The sequence below is a fragment of the Pogoniulus pusillus genome, chromosome 35 (assembly GCF_015220805.1).
Source record: "Pogoniulus pusillus isolate bPogPus1 chromosome 35, bPogPus1.pri, whole genome shotgun sequence".
NCBI lineage: Eukaryota > Metazoa > Chordata > Aves > Piciformes > Lybiidae > Pogoniulus > Pogoniulus pusillus.
Genome location: NC_087298.1, coordinates 5,190,480 through 5,215,273, shown reverse-complemented (window position 1 = coordinate 5,215,273; position 24,794 = coordinate 5,190,480). Strand labels below are relative to the sequence as shown.

At 48.0% G+C, this 24,794-nt stretch overlaps 1 protein-coding gene across 1 annotated transcript; it reads right to left on the bottom strand.

The window, feature by feature from the left end:
• Positions 1-19,476: 19,476 nt before the first annotated feature.
• TLR4 (toll like receptor 4) lies at positions 19,477-23,962 on the bottom strand. Its single transcript, XM_064171047.1, has 3 exons — positions 23,840-23,962; positions 22,893-23,059; positions 19,477-21,736 (listed from the first exon to the last, which is right to left on the bottom strand). Exons 1-3 carry the CDS (start codon positions 23,960-23,962, stop codon positions 19,477-19,479), a joined length of 2,550 nt encoding a protein of 849 aa, XP_064027117.1.
• Between the last annotated feature and the right edge of the window lie 832 nt (positions 23,963-24,794).

Here is a 24,794-nt window from a genome sequence, read left to right as displayed (position 1 = left end):
AGAGTAAATCTGAGACACTTGGAGACCTTAACTCCTCTTTCTGCCATGCAAGGTCTTATGAGAAATGGTTGATGGAACTGGGCTGCTTTAGTCTGGAGATAAAGAGGCTGAGGGGAGACCTCACTGCTCTCTACAACTCCCTGAAAGGAGATTGGAGTGAGGTGGGGGTTGGTCTCTTCTCCCAGGTAACTAGTGACAGAACAAGAAGGAATGGCTTCAACCTGCACCAAGGGAGGTTTAGGCTAGAGATTAGGAAAAGATTTTTCATGGTTGTGAGGCATTGGCACAGGCTGCCCAGTGAGGTGGTGGAGTCACCATCCCTGGAGGTGTTTAAAAGCCATGTAGATGTTCTTGGGGGGTATGTCCTAGTGGTGGACTTAGTAGAGTATGGTTGGATTTGATGAGCCTGAAGGTCTTTTCCAGTCTGGATGATTCCATGGAACACTCCTGAAAAGGGCTGAGCAGGGTGTGGTGAGCCAGTCCTTGCTAGCAGAGCCAAATCATGGTTATCAGGAGATGGCTTACTCCTTTCCAACACCAGTTTGTTCACCAAGCTGGGCCAGAAACAAACAGGAGGGATCCTACCATGAAACCCACAGCCCTACATTGCCTCCAGTCAGATTGAAAAGAAAAGCAAGACTCCAGCAGACTGGAAGCTTGTGGGTTTTGCTGCTTCTTCATGCAAAATAAAATGAGAGGGGAAAAAAAAGCTGTCAGCAAATTGGAGGGGCTCCAGGAAAAGGAGATAAAGATGATTAAGGGTTTAGAAGGATTGACCTATGAGGAAAGATTAAAGGAACTAATTATGTACAGCTCAGATAAAGGATGAGTAAAGAGGTGATTTAATAACGGCCTGCAAATACTCAAGAAGGTGTCAACAGTGAGGGAGGGGGAGGAATTATTTAGAGTCCTTCAGAGAGGAGCAACAGAAGTGATGGAATGAAAGGGGAAGGTGACATGGGACATGGGCACAATGCAGACAAAGCCAGGGAGCAGCAAGTGAGCTCAAACCCTCTGGAGACACTCTGGAGTCTAGGGATCAGAGAATGCCTTTTCAGAGTTGCTTAGGTGCTTAAAGGTGCAGGGAAGTGCTTTAATGGGATTTTCAGATGCATCTAAGCAGGTTAGGAAACAGATTTCAATGGGACTTAGGCACTTAAATAGTTTCATCTGTTCCATCAGTTGCTTATCTTTGCACAAAACAACTTGAAGGGCTGGTTCTGGGACTCATCAGAAATCCCCTGGTAGGAGAAGATTAGAACTGAAAGGCAGGCTGCTGGAGCAGTGCAAAAGTGGCCTGGCTGATGTGCAGGAGGACTTTTGTAGGAAACCATCTTGCCTTGTCAGGGCATTGTGCATTGATCTGCATAGTCAATTTGCAAGTCAATGAGATTTAGACTCCCAGGCCCATTAAAATAAAACATTCAGACTGCCTTTGGCGCTTAAGCACCTTGGTCAGTTAGCTTGGGCTTTGCTGCAGAACGGCTCTGCCTTGTCAGTGCCCAAGGTGAACACAGGCACAGTGCAAAAGTGACTACCCACAGCAGCATCTTCTCCCTTGTGCTTCACTCAAGTGAAGTGTGTCACCAGGTCTCCAGGGAAAGATAGCTCATATTTCTCTGGGCTGCAATTTAGTTTTCCTGGGGACATCCTTCCACACTAAGTGGAAGCAATAATCAACCAGATGGGAGAGGGATGAGAGGAGCAACATTGACATTGCAAATAGAAAGTCAAGAGGTTGGCAGGATGAAAGACCCACCAGAGTTTCCAGCTAAAGAACACTACATAGGGGGAGCATGGCAGGTGTGGGCTTAAGAACAAGGCAACAGAACTTCCCAGAGAGAGTGATTGGCATTGGAATGGGCTGCCCAGGGAGGTGGTGGAGTTGTCATCCCTGGAGGTGCTCAAACAAAGCCTGGCTGGGGCACTTAGTGCCATGGTCGTGTTGATTGGCTAGGGCTGGGTGCTAGGTTGGACTGGGTGATCTTGGAGCTCTCTTCCAACCTGCCTGATTCTATGATTCTTGGTGGAAACTCTAACCCTATGCTGAAGATGGTTGTGGTGAATTCACCTCTGCCTCAATTCCAGAAGCACAAGAAGTTCATAGATTCATAGAATGGTTTGGGCTGGAGGGGACCTTAAAGTTGGAAAAGCAATGCAAGGAAAGGCAAGGAAAGAAAGGGGAGGGAAGTGGGGGAGAGGTGAAAGGGGGAGAGGGGGAAGGATAAAAGGAAAAACAAGAGGTAGAATTGCCCAAGCATGAGTGTTGCCAGTACCCAGCCATTTTACTGTCCCAACTCTTGCAGCTGCAGCTTCAGATTCTGCAGGAGAGTTCTGCAGACAGCAATAACAGAAGGTGAGGTGAGAGGTGGAGAGGTTGTGACTCATTCTTGTTATCATCCTGAAGGGTTTTTCAGGGCAAATATTCCAGCAGTAGTTTTCATTAAACCACCAACTTGTCAATTTACCCTAAAATATATATAGAGAGATATGTATTTTCAAGTAATTGCTTAAAAACAGGGAGCTATTTGAAAGGCTGGTTTAACCCTTTTGCAGCACTTGAGTCCACTCGAAAGAGGAAAGTTAAATACAAAGATAAATGCATAAATGGCCAGAGTTGCTATGGAAATGTAAGAGGATGGAAATTGAAAGTCAATAGAGGACTAACTTACTGTTCAATTTTAAAAATAGTCTTTCTGTACAGAAATGGAGCATTTTTCAACTCTCTGTTGGCCCTGTATTATCCAAAATGGGAAGTGGTTTTGTGGCTGGGTACATCCATTTAACGCTGCATGCTCGGTCTGCAAGCCCCACGGTCGATGGTCCATACTAAGCAGAACCTTTCTCTCAGCTTAATGCTGATCTCCATCACAGTACAGAGCCCTGGTGCTAAATGTCAGCCATGAAAGGTACAGGTATGTGGGTCAAACTCTGTGGGATATAATGACAAATCATTTGTAGGGATTTCAGGTCAGGCCTGTTTATTTTTCTGAAGCTCTCCGAGGAAACAAGATTTCTCTGATGGGGCTTGCTGGCCCACAGGCAGTGGGTAATAGCTTTCTGAGCCTGCTGGCCTGCAGTCAGCTTTGATGGGAGAAGAGACATCTCAATGGAATTAAGTCCTAACAAGCTTTACAAGGGAGGCTACACCCAAATTAACACTTCTCCCTATCGCCCTTCCACATTCCATCCCACTCCTGGGATGTGATAGGAGCTCGGCTGCTCTATCAGACCCCAGAGAGCCCACCTGGGAGAGGACCGTAGGAAGCCAGGCTTCCACAGCCTGCAAAGTGACTTGTTTTATTAAGATAAATGTAATACACTTCTCTGGTTCCATTCAGAGAGGGAGAGCAAATTATGTTTGAACAGCGTAAAACTCCATCCATGAGCAGCATAGCAAGTGGCAAGTGGGACTTTGCTTCCAGCCACCCACACTTACCCTCCCTCTCCATCACCAGACACTGCTGGAGCTTGTTTGGTCCATTCATTCACCTACCAGATGCCAAGTGCCATTTTGGCATTGGCAGCCTAAAACCCGCAGCTCACCATGTCCCACATCCCAAGGGCATAACTCTTTCTGTCCTTTGGTCTTCTCTCCCCACTGGTTTTCCCCACCTCTTACTCTGCAGTGCCCAGAAGCTGCTGGAAGCCAACCCAAACACAAAGCCCTGAATGGGAGAGCAGAGCACACACAGGAGACACTTGTGCCCAGGTTTCCCATGAGATGGAGCCCTCTCATGTGTCTGGACATGTACCCCACGCACACAAGTCTCACACAGCAAGTTGCCAACAAGCTGAAGCCATCTCACTGACTTAGCAAACCTAAAAAAAACCCAAAACATTAAAGAATTAACAGGGGCAGAAGATGCTGAAATTCAGCTTTTCAGTGAGAAGAGCTGGCAGAGGCTTCAGGCTTGGCAAAGTCATTCTGCCACATCCTCTTTTTTTCTGAGCTGCTTTCCCCAAGTCTGGCTCCATCCACTTCTGCAAAGGGGGTTGAAAGAACTCCACAGCACCAGCAGGATTCTCACCAGCCCCAGCCCGTTAGAAAAGAGCCTTTAAAAATAGCTCCGTGCTGCTGGGTGGGATTTTCTTCTGCAGGTGCTGCGCGTTCTGAGCGAGATGAGATTCTAATCATAGCTGCTGCGCAGAGGGAAGGGTTCAGAGTTGAGCTGTGCGGCAGCAGCCTCATTTTCACAGCAATATCGTGATGTTCTCTGGGTGTCAGGGGGACACATATTGCTGTCACTTCCCCACGCTGTGTTTGGAGATCAGATGCAGGAGCAGCAAGGAAGCAGGCAGCTCTCGCCGCATCCGCAGCGCAAAGGCAGAGGAGAGCAGCCCGTTTGGTGGCCTGGTGCATCTGCTCTGAGCAGAGCTCTGACAGCAACCAGGCTGCTCTCAGATAGCTTGGCCCAAAGGGAGAGAGTCCCTAGCCTGGTGGGTGCTCAGCCCTCCAGCTAGAGGGATGAGGAGAGAGGGGTCCCCATCCCAGCAGGGGCGAGCAGAGAAACAGGAGCTCAGGGCTGCATTTCCCCAGCACACACACACACACTCTCCAGCGGGTGTCACATACTCATTGATGTGGCTTTGCATTCACCACCGAGCACTGTCTCTTCCCCACCACACCCCTATGCTGGCTCCTCAAATATTCCCCATATCACAAGGCCCTCCCCCAAATTAGACACCCCCCAGATTTCTCTTATAGGAAGTTGCCACCACCCTGCTGGAGGTGTACAGCCTGCTTGGCAGGTGAGTGCTGGTTTTCTTCAGCTGGCTATGTCACCACAGTGCCAGCAGACACCCCTGTTGAATGGGCTGTGCACCTTCTGCCAGGGCCCTTCACAAAAGAGCTGTCAGTCCCCGGCAGAGAAGGTCCCTGCCAGAGCCACAGCATCTGCATCTCTCAGTGGAGCAGTCTAGAAGCCTCAAGATGTGGGGTGATTTCTGACAAGGTCTCCCAACCTAGTCCAGTAAAGGTGTCTACCATCTGCTAAAGTTCACATGACTGAAATGCCCATGGGAATTGCATCAGCACCACACAGCACAGAAAAGAGCACCTTCTCCTTATATATTCCTCTCTTTGACACCATCTCTACTGAGCTATGCCCACTGCCTTCTGCCAGCTCCTACAATTAGGACTGCAAGAAGAGCTCTGTGGTTGTGCTGTCTTCCCCATTTCTTCATTCCTGTGGTTTCAGAAGCTTGAGTCAAGCCACTTGCAGTGCTCCAGAGAAGCAAAAGGCAGCACCACCTTATTTACAGTAAAAGACTGTTTTCTCAATGAAGGTCAAAACAGCACTTCAAGGGCTCTCAGTACCATGACCAAACCCTGGGAAAGCTCGAGAGGGGATGCACTTCATGCCAGCACTCATCTCCTTCGGCTGTTTTGCCTGTTGGTCCTTCCTCTCCAATGCATCCTTGGTTTGATGGAGGTGATTCATCTTTAGCCTTCTACTGCAATATTAAGGCACTTAATCTCTACATTTTGTCTCTACATTTTGATTTAAGGACATGGATTTTTCTGAAATCAGCCTGATCTAACCATCTGGTGAAGACTTGTGGAAGGATGTGAGCTTTTGGGGAAGCCTGAACCCATTCCAAGCTGGTTAGCTGGGTACCCAACATGGAGCATCTTTTGAACCAGCACCTGCCCTGAGGTCCTGGCAATCCACTCAGGTTAACACGTGTCTGCTTCCTGCACAAACCTATACAAGAGTCTGCTAAAATCATGGGGAGAGAAGTGATGCTCATCACCTGGAGCAGAGCAGCCATCCCCTCATCCTAGAGGGGAAGTTCTCAGAACCAGAGACTACTGCTACATAACTATACTTGCATGTTCCCCACACCATACCCACAGCCAGCAAACCATAGACAACAGCAAACTCATCCCAGTGTGACCACATTGCTGTGACACAGCCACCAATGCACCCTTCCACACACACAGATGTTTCATCAGCTGCACGGCAGGGCTGGCAAACCCTTTCTCAGAGCTGTGCTGTGGTTACTAGCAGCAAAACTATAAACCTCCCCTTCCCCCTCCCCCTTTTTTTTTGCAGCCCCATATGCATTCTCTTCATGCATTTAGTCCTGACAGCCCTAGTAAATTCTCCCTGAAAGAAAAGAAAATCCTTGCTTCCCCTCCCCTGAGCTATTGCTTCTTGCTAAATGCTATTAGAAGCTGAACCCACAATAACATCAGTCCTTGCTGAAGGTTGAAACCACCTTGACTGTAATCCTGGTGTGGCACTAGATGGGGAGGGGGAGGAGGGAAGGAGATACTTCCTTGGACTCCTCTGTCAGCTCTAGTTTGCATCAAAATCTCCTTTGTATGTCACACAGTTATTAAAGTTGTGGATTGTGGCTGGAGGTGGGGGTGTGTATGACCAGGGCTGTGTGCCTGTGCCTGGGAAACTGGGTCACATTGGAGAGAGCTCTCTGAAAACTCTGCCCTGACAAATCCAGGCTGGCAAGACTTGCAGATGCCCCTTAGAATGGCTTTATGCCTCCCATCATGTTTTGAAAGGAGCAAATAATACCACTTTCTCCTATATTTTTGCATCTTTTGTTCAGCAGCTTCCTGAGGTAAAGGACCTTCAGCAGGCAAATCTAAGAGGAAGCTCCTATCTCTCTTGCTGTCTGCTCACTCTGGAATCACGACAGTCACTCTGGAATCATGATACACTTGGCTTTCAGCAGGCTCTGTAGAAAACATTCCCTTCTTTCCAAGAGGAGCAGCTAACAAGGAGGTTAAACAACTCTCCACATTTGGCTCTAGCTTCAGTCCCAGTATCTTGTCACCCTTATCTCCGCATCATGGCCCCAAGGTTGCCAGGAAATCATAGAATCAAGCAGGTTGGAAGAGACCTCCAAGATCATCCAGTCCAACCTAACACCCAGCCCTCTCCAGTCAACTAGACCATGGCACTAAGTGCTTCATCCAGGCTTTGCTTCAACACCTCCAGGGACGGTGACTCCTCCACCTCCCTGGGCAGCCCATTCCAATGCCAATCACTCTCTCTGCCAACAACTTCCTCCTAACATCCAGCCTAGACCTTCCCCTGGCACAGCTTGAGACAGCTTGAGACCACATCACCAGAACAGAGGAGACCTCCATGGACACCTTCATGGTCAGAGCAGAGAGCTGCTCTCAAGCCATGGCACTTCCTAGCAGGCAGGCATCAGGGCTCTGAACAACACACCTCAGGCAGTTCCCATCCGAGGCCGAGGAGAGACTTTATTCCTCTCTACAACTAACTGAAAGGAGGTTGTAGTGAAGTGTGGGTCTGTCTCTCTAGTATCAACTGAAAGAACAAGATAAAATGGCCTCAAGTTGCACCGTGGAAGGTTTAGATTGGCTACTATGGAAAATGTCTGTTCCACAAGAGTGGTCAGGCACTGGAACAGGCTGCTCAGGGAGGTGGTAGAGTCTCCATCCCTGGAGATGTTCAAAAAACATCTTGAGAGAAGATTTAGTGAGCATGGAGGTGTCAGATTGACAGCTGGACTTGATGATCTTGGATGGTCTTTTCCAACCTTAACAATCCTGTGATTGCATGGATGCTGTTACCCAGCAATGACAGTGGGGCACTGAGCGGTGGGAGAGACAGGCAGAGTGTAGAGCAGGACTGGCCCAGCTCAGCACCAGGCAAGCTACAGGTTTGAGGCAGGGAACTGAAACTTGCTGAGTCTGTGCAGGTCAGAAAGCTGTGGGCCACAGCTTCTGGAGAAGCAGAGAGAAGGAAGACTCTGGGGTTTCTTATTAACCACTTACTTTAATACTTAGAGTGTCAGTGAGGGGATGGCAGGAAGAAACACCTTGGCAGGGAGGGCTTTACTGCTAAAGGAGCATTGCAAAGAGGGTCCTGGGGGACGAAAGTTGCTTTTCCTTGAGCTGTTGTCAGTGCATTTATTTCCCTTAAAGAAAGTAAAACATGAGTGACCACAAGCAGGACCAGCGATGGGAAAGGGATCAGAAGGCTCTGACTCGAGGCACAGATTTGCTGGCCTGGGGAGAGCTGCTGGGAAGGGTTTCGAAGTCCCTAGGTGGGAGAAACGAAACTGAGGAACAGAAAGTGCCGCTTTGACAGGCTCTGATCTAGGCTCCACTTTCCTCTTGGTGCTTCTTCTCTCCAGTCTCCTCAAGCCCTCTCCGTGTCCTCTGGCTAATGTATTCAGCAGTGGGTTTAGGGGATCTCGGGAGAACGAATTGTCAGAGCGTCGGAAGCAGGCGATGGCAGGGGAATTACTGCTAATCCTTCTTGCGGGACACAACACTCCAAAGGATTTAAAGGCTGTTAAAAAAAAAAAATCTGGAATAAAAGGACACCTCTGCCTTCTTTCGTGTATTTTTGGGTTGGTCACTTGCTGCTGACTGGGAGCCGAAAGAGAGAAAAGAGGAACTTTGAGGAGAGGGAAAGGATGAGAGAGGAGGAGAAGATAAAGAGCGGCGATTAGATCCGAAGCAAAGCCTATCTTAGCCTCTCCGGGAGTGTAGGCTGCAATTAAATCTCTTTTGCCTAACAATGCCCTGTTGTTATTTGCATGGAGCTTGAGATGCGGGGATAAGGGAGGAAGGAGCTGCAGGCAGGGGAAGCTGCGCTTGTGCTCTCATCACTGAGCTGCCCAGCGTTTGCATCTTCTGGCTGGAGGGATATGGGTCCAAGCCCTTTGCCTCGCCTCGGGATCCGAGTCACTGAAGTCATGAACGGTTCCTGAGCAGCTGTGGTGGGAAGATTTTGGGAGTGTAGGGCCCTAGACCCTCTCCCTGCTCCACATCTGATTTGGAGGTGTGATCAAGACTGATTCCAGCCCTAGCACAGGTTCACAGAATCTCAGCATGGTGAGGGTTGGAAGGAACCTATGGAGATCATCTGGTCCTATCCTCTTGCTAAAGCAGGCTCACCCCAGAGCAGCTTGTCCAGGATCACAGTGTCTGGGTGGGTTCAGAATCTCTCCAGAGAAGGAGACACCACAGCTTCTGTAAGCAACCTGCTCCAGAGCTCACAGCAAGGAAGTTTTCCTCTCATGTTCAAACTGAACCTTCAGGGTTCCAGCTTGTGCCCATGGACATTTTCCCTGTCACTGGGCACCACTGAAAAAAATCTGGCCCCATCCTCTTGACCTCAGCCCTCTAGATTTTGGTGAACACTGCTTATTAATAAATGCATAAATAATTGCTACTGCATAAGCTCTCCTTAGTGCTCTTCTTTGTACACCCTCTCAAGTGTGCTTCACTGGAGCATCCTCTGTTGAAGAAGGGGTACAGCAGGGTGTTAAAGGGTATCTAAAGCCTTTTGGGGAACAGAGCCCATGCTTAGCTTATCAGCTCACAGCACAGAGACCCTGTGTGAGAGAGAGGCTCAGGCAGGACAGGAGGAAGTGACTATGTGCTGTTGATGGGAGGGCTCAGGTAGATGGGTTAGGTAAGGCAAGAAGATGTCTGTTGCTTTAGGGCTGTCTCTCCTCCTGTAATTTGTCTCCTGTGCTTGGGAATAGCTGTAAGCAGAGTGAAGAAGAGCAAATTGTGATCTGGAGGATATTTTTTTATGTACTGTCTCAATCCCTCTATATATTGGGTAGCCTGGCAGGCACAAATGGAGATCTGAGCTGGGCTGCCATCACCCTCCAGGGCTGTGGCCCTGTAGAGATGATGAAGTGCTTTCATTCCTGTCACCAGGCCCAGCTGGAGCACCAAAGGCTGCTAGGATCACCTGTGTCACCTGCAGAACAAGCCTGCTGCCCCTGTGATGTTCATTTCTGTCCTTGCTTCATAGCACCAGTTCTTAAACCAGCAGCTGCTTTGGAGCATGGACTCTGGATGTAGAAGACCTATTACAGGAGACATGTTAATGCCATGAGGTGCCCCAGAGCTGTGATTTGGGCAACTGGTAAACTAGGATGTGCTTTCAGGTGCAGAAGTTTCATTTCCTAAAAGAGAAGACTGTGGAGGGAAGCAAGGAAAGAGAACATTAAGGGAAGTGCTGTTAGGCTTCTCTGATAGTGATAGTAATAGGTAAAATCACACTTTTTGCAGTCTGAGGTCATCCAGAGAACTGCAGAATGGATTTAAGGCTCCCCTAATGAACATATGAAGGCAGGCACATAACAGACCTCAAGAAAAGAGTTTCATCCCTAAATATATTGAAATGGTGATTCAGTCCCACTTCTACACATTGGTGGGGACAGGACTAATGTAGGCAGTGAATGCTAGCCCAGCCTGAGCTGGCCTCCAGCAGCTGGAGGAGAACATGCAAAGCACTTTTGGCATTAAGGATGCCTCAATATGATGTTTCAAGAGGGTCAGCCAGAGTCTCTCACCAAGGAAAGACCAAGGTGAGAACATCACAGGTCCCACAACAAGACTTGCTGAATCTGGCCATGGAGGTGATTCTCCCCCTCTGCTCTGCTCTGCTGGTGAGACCCCTCCTGGAATACTGCATCCAGTTCTGGAGCCCCTGGGACAGGAGGGATGTGGAGATGCTGGAGTGTGTCCAGAGCAGGGCCAGAAGGATGCTCAGAGGGCTGCAGCAGCTCTGCTGTGAGGACAGACTGAAAGAGTTGGGGCTGTGCAGGCTGGAGAAGAGGAGGCTCTGAGGTCACCTTCTTGTGGCCTTCCAGGATCTGAAAAGGGCCTACAAAAAAGCTGAGGAGGGACTTTTAAGGCCATCAGGGAATTACAGGACTGGAGGGAATGGAGCAAAGCTGGAGGTGGGGAGATTCAGAGTGGAGGTGAGGAGGAAGTTTTTCATCATGAGAGTGGTGAGAGGCTGGAATGGGTTGCCCAGGGAGGTGGTTGAGGCCACATCCCTGGAGGTGTTTAAGGCTAGGCTAGATGAGGCTGTGTGCAGCCTGCTCTAGGGTAGGGTGTCCCTGGGCGTGGCAGGAGGGTTGGAACTGGCTGCTCCTTGTGGTCCCTTCCAACCCTGCCTGATTCTGATTGTTCTATTCCATGGCTGCCTGAGCTGCTCTTTGAATAGACACTGGCATGCAAAAAAAAAATAAAATAGAAAGATTAAAAAGCAACTTGTGAGAGGCTTCAGAGATTTCAAAGCACTTTCTTATCACCATTATGCATAAAGGTAGCACTCAGAGACTCAGCACAAAACTTCTGCCTCTGGGTGCTTCAGGCAGTTGGTTGGTGCCAGGAGCCCTGCAACCAAGCCACCTCCAGCAGCTGAGCCTCACACAGCTGCTAAATCACCTCCACTCTCTCCAAAGATCCTGCCTCAACCTCTTTCCTTTTTTATTTTGTCTTAATTCCTTTTTTTTCCCCCACCCTTGATTTCCAAGGCTTCTACCAGAGCTGTCCTCAATTATGCAGTGTTTCTGCGCTCGCAGCGGTTCAGGGAGGTCCAGGCTGGTGGATTATTGACTTTGCCCTCTCCATGACCTTGAAGCTAAGGCAGGTTAGCTCTGCTAGCAGCTGAGCTATTCTTCTGCAAATCATGCTTTGCTGTCCTCTGTCCCAATTCTCAGCCTGAGCTGCGGATGGCAAAGAACAACTTGTTAAGGAATTGCTTCTTTCCTACCACGTTCAATTGCTCTCAGTCTCAGGCAGTTGCTATTGATTAACTGCACCTCCTCAAGACAGTTTGCAAAAGGCACTTAGTGAAATTCATTTAGGGGATTCTTCAGTGGTTTTTACTGCCCAAACTACGTGTGTGATGCAGCCAGGTGAAGGTTTAACTTTCAGAGGGTCAGGGGAAGAGCTGCTGTGGAAATGAGATTTCAGGTTTGTCCCAAGTTCTGTGTGCAGCATGGAACAAAAAAAATGCAAGGTCTGAGTTTTGCCACAAAATGAAATGTGTGGGGTTTGGTTGGAAACACTCTTTACATTCTGGGGTTGGTTTTGGGAGGTTACTCAGGTTATCTCAATAGAAAGAATCATAGAATCAACCAGGTTGGAAGAGACCTCCCAGATCATCCAGCCCAACCTAGCACCCAGCCCTATCCAGTCAACCAGACCATGGCACCAAGTGCCTCATCCAGCCCTTGCTTGAACACCTCCAGGGATGGTGACTCCATCACCTCCCTGGGCAGCCCATTCCAATGCCAATCACTCTCTCTGACAACAACTTCCTCCTAACATCCAGCCTAGACCTCCCCCAGCACAACTTGAGGCTGATTCCCCTTGTTCTGTTGCTGGTTGCCTGGCAGAAGAGCCCAACCCCACCTGGCTACAGCCTCCCTTCAGGTACTTGTAGTCATTCTGTGATTCTGAGTTGCCTTAGTTTGCATGAAAACTTTCAGTGGAGACAAAGACAGCTCAAAATGAAAAGGTGCTCTGAGAAACAAGAGCATGAGCCTAGACTGAGGGCATTTTTTAATGATCCTATGGAGCAATTTAACTTTCATTTTAAATCCTTATTCCCAGCCCCTGCAAACCCCACAAAGTGTCTGTTCCAAGACTGCAACCCCATGCTCAACATCTTCATGAATGACTTGGACGAAAGGACTGAGCAGACCCTTAGCAAGTTTGCTGATGACACAAAACTGGGAGGAGCTGCTGGCAGCCTCTCAGGCTGTGCTACCATTCAGGGAGCCCTGGACAGGCTGGAAAGAGGGGCAAAGGGAATCTCATAGTGTTCAACATTGATTCTGGAAGTTCTGTACCTTAAGTTTTTGCTTTCAGTTGAACCCATATAGTTGCAGATGTTGCCTCAGAAGTGTCTGTTCAATTAGTAACCTGAAGTGATCAAATAAAACACCTTGGAAATACAATCATAGAGTCAACCAGATTGGAAGAGACCTCCAAGATCATCCAGTCCCACCTATCCCCCAGCCCTGTGCAATCAACTAGACACTGTGCCTCATCCAGTCTTTTCTTGAACACCTGCAGGGACAGCAACTCCTACAGGCAGTGAGAAAAGCCTGGTCTAGAGCAAGTCTGGGGTTTATGAGGAGGCAGGAGAAGATCACAAGAGGAGGAGCTGCCTGGGAAGCACACACAGGATAATTCTCTGCACCAGTCCAAGTGAGGGGCTGATCTGCTGGCAAGCAGCTTTGCAGAGGTGGACAAGTTCACCCTGAGCCAGCAATAGCATCTTTGTGACCAAGAAGACCAATGGTGTTCTGGAGTGTATGAAGAAGAGCATGGCCAGTATGTTGTGAGAGGTTCTCCTCTTCCTCTGTTCTGCCACAGTGAAGAGTAGTGTGTCCAGTTTTGGGTGCCTCGGTTCAAGAGAGGCAGGGAACTAGCACAGAGGGCCCAGGAGAGGCTACAATGATGATGAGGGAACTGGAGTGACTCTGTAAGGAGGGAAGGCTGAGAGACCTGGGGCTGTTTAATCTGGAGAAGAGAAGGCTGAGAAGGGATCTTGTCAATGCACATAAGTACCTAAAGGGTGGGGATCAACAGGATGGGGCCAGACTCTTTTCAGTGATGCCCAGCAACAAGACAAGAGGCAGTGGGCACCAAGCAGAACACAGAGAGTTCCATCTAAACAACACTGAACTTCTGCTAGAGCAATTCCTGCTCCATAGATTCACTCTGCTACCTCATTAAATGACATAAGCCACCTACAAAATAGCATTTCCCAGGGGACAAACACTCCTCCAGAAAAGTTTCAGCCTGCTTCTATCAAGTATCAGTCAGTTCAGAGGAACTGTTTTTTCTTCTCCTGTTGATTTTTAACTGGCAGGGGGAGGCTGTGCTGGTACCTGGGGAGGCCAAGGCAGCAGGGAGGTGGTGCTGTTGTTGCAGCCAGCCAGCCCCAGGCAGGCAGCAGTGCAAAGGGCTCTTGCTTTCAGCTTTTGCATAATGTCTCTGCTACCCTGTGGAGATCGCAATCGTGCTAATGAGGGCTGGCTTTGTTCAGAGCCCTCACTGCAAAGCACCCCTTGGCAATGGTGCCAACACATCGTGACGATCTGCCTCTGGGACATCACCCCCTGCAACACAAGCAAGACCAGAGCTTCACCAGCACTGGCGTTCTGCATGGGTCAAATGAAGCACAGGGCACATCCCCCTCACAAATAAAATTACACAGCTTGGATGCCACAGCCCTTTGGAGTTTCATCTCCATCTGGTTTTATGACTTGGGTAAAACAGATGCTTTAATAAGTGGAACATGTTCAGCTGTTTACAGGAGAGATGAATGCAGTGCAGACCTGCTCAGAGGTTTGGTTGGCTGATCGTTTATTCACCCAAATGAGTAAATAAGATCAAAGCAACCTGCTGCTCAGTGAACATTTTCAGACAGAAATGCATGCCAGCAGGTTTGGAGACACAGACCCATAGAAACACAGAACCATAGAACCACAGAACCACAGAGCCATAGAACCACAGAATCACAGAGCCATAGAACCACTGAACCATGGAGACACAGACTCATAGAACCACAGAACCATAGAACCACAAAACTATAGAACCACAGAGCCATGGAGACACAGAACCATAGAACCACAGAACCATGGAGACACAGACTCATAGAACCACAGAACCATAGAACTACAAAACCATAGAACCACAGAGCCATGGAGATACAGACTCAGAACCACAGAACCATAGAACCACAAAACCATAGAACCACAGAGCCATGGAGATACAGACTCATAGAACCACAGAACCATAGAACCATGGAGACACAGACCCATAGAACCATAGAACCATGGAGACACAGACCCATAGAACCACAGAACCATAGAACCATAGAACCATGGGGACACAGACTCATAGAACCACAGAACCATAGAACCACAAAACCATAGAACCACAGAGCCATGGAGACACAGAACCATAGAACCACAGAACCATAGAACCACAGAACCATGGAGACACAGACTCATAGAACCACAGAACCATAGAACCACAGAATCACAGAACCATAGAATCACAGAACCATAGAATCACAGAATCACAGAATCACAGAACCATAGAGACACAGACCCATAGAACCATAGAAACATAGAACCATAGAATGCTTTGGATTGCAAAGGACATTAAAGATGCCTGGATGGGATCTCATGGGTAGGGACACCTTCCACTAGACCACTTTGCTTAAGGCCTCATCCAGCCTGGCCTTGAACACCATCATGGAGGGGGCATCCACACCCTCCTTGGGCATGAGAACAGTCAGAGTTTGCCTTTGGGAATGTCCTTTCCAAGACTAACTGAAAGGGCTATGTGTATTTCTTTTTGAGCCATAATATTTGCCCCATTTGTGGCACTGGAGAAACTTGGTTGGAGTCTTCAAAAAACAAATCTACTTTTTCTGTGCTAGGTAAATAGTGAAAATGAAAGAATCACAAAATCCCAGCATGGCAGGAGTTGGAGATTATCTAGTCCAACACCCTTGTTGAAGCAGGTTGCCCAGGACCTCAGTGTTCAGGGGAGTTTGGAATCTTCCCAGAGAAGGAGACTCCACAACCTCTCTGGGCAGCATGCTCCACTTACAAATGTAATTGTTCTCACAGCCTTTTTTCTCCTAGGCTCATAAACCACAAAGAATGAAAGACAGGCACTGTCAGGACAAGTTCATGGCTGCTTGGGATGTGCCAAGGGGATGGTTAGGAGCCTCTTATCCAGCAGAGCTCACGGCTGCTTGGATGGACATAGTTATTCTTGACACCTAGGTCCCATCAAGAAGCACTCATGTCACCAACCAGCCTGTCCTCCTGAGCTTCCTTGTGCCATACAGCAAACAAAAATAATCCTGGGTTGGTTACTGGAGATCTCAGCAGTAAAGCAAATTAGCTTGTGCCTTCAAAGCACCAGCTACTGCTGAGACCAAGGGAAATCTCTGAACACATGGAGAGAAGCAGGACTGCAGGGCCTGCAGAGGTTGAACCTCTTCCAAACTCCCTTGTTTTCTAAACACCTCAGCCTCCAGCCTCTGTCTCACTGTGTCTTCTCACTCTCATCTCCAGAAGCTATGATGGGTTTTGTGCTCTCTCTTGGGCAGTAAGAGAGCCTGGGGCAACTCTCATATCCATCTCTGCTGTGGAAACACTGAATAGGAAGAGAAGAACAAGTGACTTGCTTCCTTTTAAATGGCACAAGTGGGAGCCTCCTCTCAGCATCACTCCAGCTCTCCTGAAGTCACTGTGATATTCAAGAAACTCTCACTTTTTAACCAGTACTGTCCTAAACCCTCAGTATAATGTCCAGACCCACTTGCAGGCTTTTTGGAACTCATGATTATACACACAATCAAGAATCCCAGAATGCCAGGTTGGAAGGGACCTCAAGGGTCATCTGGTCCAACTTTTTAAGATAATAGTATAGATTAAATGAGATGGTCTTGCACCCTGTCAAGTTCCCTGATGTAGGGAAATGCACTGCTTCCCCTGGGAGGTTATTCCAATGTCTAACTGTTCTCATGGTGAAAAATCTTCTTCTGGAGTCAAATCAGAATCAGAGAATCATGGAATCAACCAGGTTGGGAGAGACATCACCCAGCCCTGTCCAGTCAACCAGACCATAGCACTAAGAGCTTCATCCAGTCTTTGCTTGAACACCTCCAAGGACGGTGACTCCACCACCTCTCTGGGCAGCCCATTCCAATGCCAGTCACTGTCTCTGGCAGGAACTTCCTCCTGACATCCAGCCTAGACCTCCCCTGGCACAACTTGAGACTGTGTCCCCTTGTTCTCTTGCTGGTTACCTGGCAGAAGAGACAGATCAAATGTCCCCAGGAGTAACTTGTAACCATTACCCTTTGTCTTTTCCATGTGATTACTGGTAAAAGGGGAGTCTCCATCCTCCTGACAGCCACCCTTTATAGACAGAATCACAAGGCTCTGTGCATTGTGCCAGAAACACATCTACACTGAATTGTTTGTACACTGAATTGTTTGTACCCTGAAGTGTTTGCAGGGGAGCCGCAGCAAGCCCGAGGGAGCAAAGCAGCTTCAGTGCTGCTGGATTCAGGAGCAGTAGCACCCATCCCATTTAGTTTTTCCTCTTCTTTTCACAGTTTAACTTGTAGCTGCTGAAATCTGAGCCAGTATTTGCTTTGCCCTCTCTGCTGTTCTCTAGCCTGAATCCAGGGAAGCTTGAGCTGTGCTGCATCCCTCTCCAGCTCCAGCAGCCTCTGCTCCTGGGTGAGAAGCCAGGGCTGCTGGTGAGGTGCTGAGCACTGGCTCAGGAGCTGTCACTCACGGCTGAGATGAGGAGCACCTCACCGTGGGATTTGCTGCAACAGTGCTCAGCAGATGCAAACCAGACTCACTGGGCAATTGAAGGCAGCATTGGGCTTTGTTTTATTAAAGCTTTGTCTCCCAAGTCACAGAAACCCTCACTGAGGTCTGAGGGGTGGGGTGGGGGAGAGTTTGGTGGTGTTATCCCATACACTGCTGAGCCAGCTCAGCAAGAGGGAACTGTGATCCAGCTTTTGCCAGCAGAAGCCCTGGAATTAGCTCTCCCTCATTTTCAAATACAGTTGGATGTTGATCTCTCTTATCACTGGCTTCCAGGGAGATGGTGCTGACTGGTGCTTAGGAAAGTGAGATGGATCAGGCCCTTTCTGCTGAATAAATATCAGATCTGATGCACCACTCAATTGCTTCTGTTTTACCTCTGTAGAACGTCATTGATTAGAGAAGGATTTGCAAGTTTAAAACTAGAGTAATGCAGTGATTAATCCTGACCAAAGCCTTCTGTAAATAGAGAGCAATACCTCAGCACTGCTCAATATTAGACCCATCAGTGGAAGGCTCTGTAATATGACTCAATGGCATTTAGACTTCCCTTCTTTTATTTAGGGCAGTGCTGAGATATGTTTAGTTTAGCTAACCCAGACTTTTCTCCTCTGTCTCTTCTCCCTGTAAAATGTCAGGTACATTCTCAGTGAAACAAAGGCAAAACTCTTCCATCCTGTGGCTATCTCGTGCAGCTCAGAAGCTGAACCCTGGGAAAGGCTGGCAACGCCTTTCAAGATGCCCACAAGGACCAGAAGCTGCCACAGTGTGATGGGAGAAGGAAGAGGGACTCTCACTCTCATCACAGAATCATGGAATGGTAGGGATTGGAAGGGGCCTCTGGAAATCATTGAGTCCAAACCCCCTGCCAAAGAAAGTTGATCATGAAGGAACACATCTAGGCACATTTTGACAGTCTCCAGAGAAGGACACTCCACAGCCTCTCTGGCCAGGCTGCTCCAGTGCTCCTTCGCTCTCAAAGTAAAGAAGTTTTTCCTTATGTTGAGTTGGAACCTCCTGTGTTCCAGTTTGCATTCATTGCCCCTTGCCTTATTATCAGGCAGCACTGAAAAGAGCCTGGCCCTGTCTTCTTGGCACCCACTAGTCAGATATTTATCAACATTAATAAGATCCCCTCTCGGTTTTCTGCTCTCCAGTCTAGACAGCCTCAAGCCCAACACTAAGACTAAATATATCCATTGCAGCCCATGGGCTGGAGGCTTCTGCATCACCTTCCAGCAGTGGCTGACCCAGAGAAAGTAAAAACTTGATCTGGAACTGGCTGGCTGTAGACATCAAAATGCTTTGCTCAGGCTCATTCTTGCTTACACAAAACAGTCCCATGCAGCGTTCCCAGGAATACTGGATGAGGAGAAGCAGTTGGAGCAAAGAAATTCCTTGAGTTTAAGGGTTTTAAGCATTTCTATAGCTCCTTCTGGTCCCAATGACTTTTGGATCCCATGAGGAAACCTCAAACCTCTCTCTCAAATATTGTATTCTTTTTATAAATAGGAGTTCCAGTGGATGGAACTATTTGGGAGTTCCAATATTTGACCTTGCTCTAAAGGAAACTGAAATAGGCATCTTGGGGAGATTTCCCACCAACAGCAACCTCTGATGACCTAACTGCTCAGCCTCACTGAGTGGCTGCCAGGTGATCTGTAGGCCTGTAAGAATAGAATCATAGAATCAACCAGGTTGGAAGAGACCTTCAAGATCATCCAGTCCAACCTAGCACCCAGCCCTGTCCAATCAGCTAGACCATGGCACTAAGTGCCTCATCTAGGCTTTGCTTGAGTCTCCATTTCCCTCTGTAAGGTGTTTCCCCTTATGGAGAAAGACCCAAGACTTTCAGGATCCAAACCTTGCTGTTATTTCCCACCATTTTTAGAGCAAGCATCTGTACCTCTGCTCTTCCCTGGAGATCCCAGGGTCCAATCAAAACAAGAGACTCTGAAGACTGGGGAGAGACCCCAAGAGACTGGGGAAATGGTCCCAGCAGCCAAATCTAGGCTCAGAGGCTGAGAGATGTCAGTAAGAGCAGTCCATCTATTCAGCAACCTATCAGACCTGTGTGGACTGCTCGACCAGCTCTGGTTAACAGCCACAGATAAGCACTGAGCTCAGGTATGTGCAGCTCTTCCTGCTGGTTGTCACTCCTTAGCTTGCACATCTGCTGGAGAAAGGGTGACCAGCAGGGCAGGTATTTCTGTAGTGCTTTACAGTGCCTCCATCCACTCCCTCCAACTGTGAGCAGCAAGAGAAGGACCAGCTTCTGAGCACCAGCCATCAGCTGAGCCCAGGAGGTGAGACAGAAGTGATCTCTCCTTCTCTTCACATGAGCTTTACTTCCTCTTGATTCCATCTTTTGCCTTCGAGCAGGATTCCTGTCAGCTGCCTCCAGAAGAAGTGCCTGCTTATTTCCTTGTTCTTCCACTCCAGGTAGGTGTTCCTCCTCAGGTACCGGGACAGCCCCAGCCTCTGCCTCAGCAAGGCCTTATTCACTTCTTCTAGCACAATCATGATGATCCCAGTCTTTCCTTCCACCAGCTGCCAGGACTGGGCAATGTCAAACTCGAAGCTGCACCACTTACTCTCCAGAAAGTCAGTAGAGATGACTGCAATGACATTTCTGCTACTCAGAAAGCCTTCTTGGATGATATTGGTGACAATGGGTACCCCTGGTAGGAAATCCCTGTAGTAAAGGCAAAGCTGGAAGGGAGGGGTTCCACCTTCTAAAGGTTCCACAAGCTCTTTCATCACCCATTCTTGGTCCTTGCTGGAGTGGATAACAAATGCATCATAGGTGTCACCCCTTTCTGCAGAGTGCTTACACCCACTGAGCAGCACCACCGAGTAGTATAGCTGAAAGTAGTACTTGTAAATCAGGAAGAGGAACACCACTGCAGTCACCAACATGATGACTGAGGATGACACCATGCTTAGATTGATGTGGCAGGAGGAGAGATCAAAGCTTGACAGGCTGACATTCTTCACGTGTGCAGGCATGTGGCAAACCATCAGCTCCTCGTTCTGCAGCAGCTGCTGCTTGTCCTTGACCCATTTCAGAAAGCTCAGGTGTGTGCAAGAGCAATCAAAGAGGTTTTGAGAGACGTCTAACAGGACCAGGCTCTCAGGCAAGATTTCCAGGGCTGAGTCCAACAGCACACTCAGCTGGTTGTTGCTGAAATCCAGGACCATGAGGGTTTGGAGTGGCTTGTAGACCACAGGGTCAAAGGTCAGTAGCTTATTGTTGCTGATGTTCAGCTCTTTCAGTTCAGAGAGGGCATCAAATGTGCTTTGATCCACGTGAACCAGTTTGCAACCTGAAATATCCAAGGTGTGGAGGTGACTTAGGTTTTTGAAGCTGTTGTCCAGCTTGTTGCTCTCGAAGGAGTTGCCTGCCATCTTGAGCACCCGCAGAGAGTTCAGGCCACAAAAGGCACACTGGGATTTGACATGAGTTTTGGTGTAGGAAATATCAAGGTAAAGCAGTTTCTGAAGGGATAGAAAGACAGGGTAGGTGCCAGGACCTAATAACTTTGTGTGCTGGAAGTCCAAGTACAGCAAATTCTTCACGTTGGTGAAATCCCCACTCACGCTGATGTCAGAATTGAAGCTTAGGTTCAGGTGTTTCAACCTGGAGCAGCCAGGAAACTGAGGGGAGCAGCAGCCAGTGAAGGAGAGGCGATTCTCACTCAAGTCCACCACCTCCAGGTTCCTTAGGCTCTCAAAGTCCTGCAGGAAGCTATTGAGGTATTTGCTCTTGGTGATACGAAGCACCCTCAGCTCCTTGAAAAGAGACAGCTTCACAGCAGGCACTTCCTTAAACCTGCACTTCTTGCACTCCAGCTGCTTCACTTGAGAGAACATAGGAACCTCTGACACCTCTTCAATGAGGGTGTCCACCAACCGAATGCTGGAGACGTTGCCTATGCAGTCAAAAAGAGTGTCTGTGTCATACTCAAAGCTCCTGAAGCAGTGTAAGACAAACTCCTGCATCTGTACCTGGCACAGTCCACTCAAGAGTCCCCTCTCAAAGTCGCTTAGTCTCTGAATGTCACTGAACTCTCCAACTATTAATCTCTTGACCTGTAGACCACTCAGGCCTTGAAGAGAAGTGTGCATCACACTGAAGTTCTCAAAAGAGGACCTTAGAGCCAGCTCACCAAGGTGAATCCTTGCAAAGGACCCTGGCTCTATGTGTTTTATATTATTCAAGGATAGCACCAGCGTGAGGTTGAGCTTGTTCACGACCTCCAGGGCATCAAGGTCTCCTCTGGAGATATGGGTGATCCTGTTAGAGAAAAAGCTCAAGTACCTGAGAGAGCTGAGGTTGGTAAAATACGTGGGAAGCTTCAATGAAGCAATGCTGTTGTGGCCCAGGTTCAGCTGCTGCAGGGTGTGCAAGTGTCCAATGGGTAGGTCGGTCAGAGAGGTTATGTTGGTTTCCACCAGTACCAGTTTCCTCAGAGATGTTAAGCCACCAAAGGCTGCTGGCCCCAGGTACTGCAGGGGATTGGCAGTTAAAATTAAGGTGGAAAGGTTGTGCAGATCCACAAAGGAGTTATCTTCTATTGTGTGCAGGTGGCACCTGTTGGGCAGGGAAAGAGAATGAAGGTGCATGAAGCACTGCTCCCTTCATGGGCGCTAATGCTGCAGCATCAAGTGTTGGTGCAGTGTACTCAGACTGAACCTCATGCTGAGGCCTGGTTTAGATTTACTGTGCTGGGCAGAGCCAGAACTCCTGAATGTGCTAAAGGAACCCTTCCACAGCAGCAGGCCTTTCATCTTCTCCTCCTTCCCAAGATCTCATGTTCAGTGGCAAAGCAAGAGACCTAGAGGCACAGCAAAGCTCAGGGAAGAAGAATTCTGGCTTTCTGTTTATGCAAAAGCAGTGTCATGATGACCATCAGTCAGCACTCCTTGCAGCCTCCCTTGCTTCCTCAGCCACATCTGGGCTGTCCTACTGACACCAGCATAATGCAGCAGGGGCAAACCTCACAACTCAGAGCAGGACTACATCCCAGACCTTGGCGTGTCTAAAGGAGAAAAGAAACAGGGGAGTGGTGGAAATGAGAGTTGGCCACCTAAAGATGGTTTATTCTGGGGAGATGCAGAACTTGAGACCCAAATCAATTCCACAATGAATTCAAGCAAAAATAATTCTCTCATCCAGCTGGTGCTTTACAACAAACCACTCAGCCACTCTGGAGCTGTGATGGGACTGAGTGACACTTTTGAGTGAAACAATTTACACGCAGAAACTGTTGTCTCAAGTCAATGGCAATTATACATCAATTCAGATTTGATAATAACCCTCCCCCATCTCCTCCTCCAGATAATGTGAGAAGGGAAAAGAGAATCTGTTGATACCTTAAAACAGCCTTTTAGAAGATGAATGTGCCTTCACTTTATTTTTTTTTTCTAACTGTGAGTAGAAAAACAGCTCAGCCAAGATATTTTTCCTTGCTGTGGAAAATCTGACATTTTTTCTTGCTCAGAGGGAAGTAAAACATCTTCCTCCTCACATCCCAACCTACAAGATCAGACTGTCACACTCAGGTCTACACGAAGGGTGTGCAGTCAGTGACTTCACTTGACCGCAGAGAAGCTGACACAGGAATAAAGTCAAAAGCCAACTAAACAAAAAAAGAATAGCCAAGACCAACAGACCACAAAACAAGCAACCACAGCAGCCCAGCTGGTGAAGCAAGATTAACTAATATCCTCGTAAGAGAGCTCATTACCTTGAAAGATCCAGAAGATGTAGTTCAGGGACTGATGAAAAATAATTGGACCCCAGCGACTTGAGATTGCTGAAGCTGAGATCCAAGTTCTGAGTGGTATTTGGGACTTCAGCAGGAACTCCAGAGGTGTTCAGCCCTGTGCATCTGAAAGTGTTGTTAGGGACGACCTGTGAGAGTGGCAGAGTCAGTCATGGTCAATATCTGCTTTTTGTGAGGTGCCAGAAAATTTGACTGTCAGGAAAGCAGGAGCAGAATGACCCAGAGAATTTCCAGATAAGCTGCCCTGAGTTTTAAGAAATAAACTGATATATGCTAAGAGTCCTTCCCACTTCTAACAGAACCAGTCCTACTGCCTATCAAGAGCCACACTTCTTGGTGATTGAAGTAGGTGAAAACAACAGGGCAGTCTTCCTGGAGGCTATGGATAAAGCAGTAGCAGCCTTTTAGACAGCCAGGAAAATAAACACGCAAGGATGCATTGCATGTCCGGGAACAGCTCTCAGCTTGGCTCCTAACCCGAGATACTCTGTTATTAATAATGGTCAGTAGAAGGCTGTAAAAGGCAGTTGGGTGGTTGGGTGCTGATGAAATCACCAGTACAATCCAGGAGAAAATAATATTGCTGAAAGTATAGACAAGGCTTGGATCTCTCCCAAGGGAAATATAATCTATTAGATTAACTGTACTGCGGTAACCCCAGAGGTACAGAGAGTCAGCAAGAAGAAATGGTTCCTGCTGCTGCTGCTGGTTCTGGTGCTCAGATGGTTTTGAGACCAGCATTTACTTCAAATACTTCAATTACCTTGGTAACAGCCTTAGGAAAAAAAAAGATGGGCTTTCATAAGACAAGTAACACACAACAGGCTTAGTGCACAAATCTCCCAAGCAGAAGGAAGAGTTGCACCAGAGAAACAGAAGGATTTTGTGCTCACTTCGAGATCACATACCTCCAAACAGGGATTGAGGAGGCAGCCTGCCAGCTGTGGTGGGATGAGAACCAGCTGCAGCACCACCAGGAAAGTCCGCAGAGAAAGAGCTCCTCTCCTGGGCATTTTCAGGAGGCCAGGCATGCAGGAGAAAACAGCATGGGTGTCACTGGAGGACTTGAAGCAAGCAACCTCCTGAATTGCCAAGTGTTGTGTTTCACCACTCCTGCTTTCCACTGCGTGTCACTGAGAGTTGCAGAGAACAAGGAAGGAAGTGAAACTCTTTTCTGGTCATGCTCTGAGTGAACTGCTCTGTTTGCAACTGGTTATTTTGGAGGGGGTTTGGTTTCTTTTTTTGTTTGTTTGTTTTATGTTTGTAACAGAACAATCAAAAAGCAGGTAACAGTGTGGATAGAAATTAGAGAGGCATATGGGTTGTACCAGTGTGTCAGTTGTTAACACAACAGTCAAAAAGGAGGTAACAGTGTGGATAGAAATTAGAGAGACATATGGGTTGTATCAGTGTGTCAGTTGTCTTTGTGTTAGCACAACAGTCCAAAAGGAGGTAACAGTGTGGATAGAAATTAGAGAGGCATATGGATTGTATCAGTGTGTCAACTGTCTTGTCAACACAACAGTCCAAAAGGAGGTAACAGTGTGGATAGAAATTAGAGAGGCATATGGGTTGTACCAGTGTGTCAGTTGTCAACACAACAGTCAAAAAGGAGGTAATAATGTAGATAGAAATTAAAGAGGCATATGGGTTGTATCTGTGTGTCAGTTGTTAACACAACAGTCAAAAAGGAGGTAACAGTGTGGATAGAAATTAAAGAGGAATATGGGTTGCATCAGTCTGTCAACTGTCTTGTTAACACAACAGTCAAAAAGGAGGTAACAGTGTGGATAGAAATTAAAGAGGAATATGGGTTGCATCAGTCTGTCAACTGTCTTGTTAACACAACAGTCAAAAAGGAGG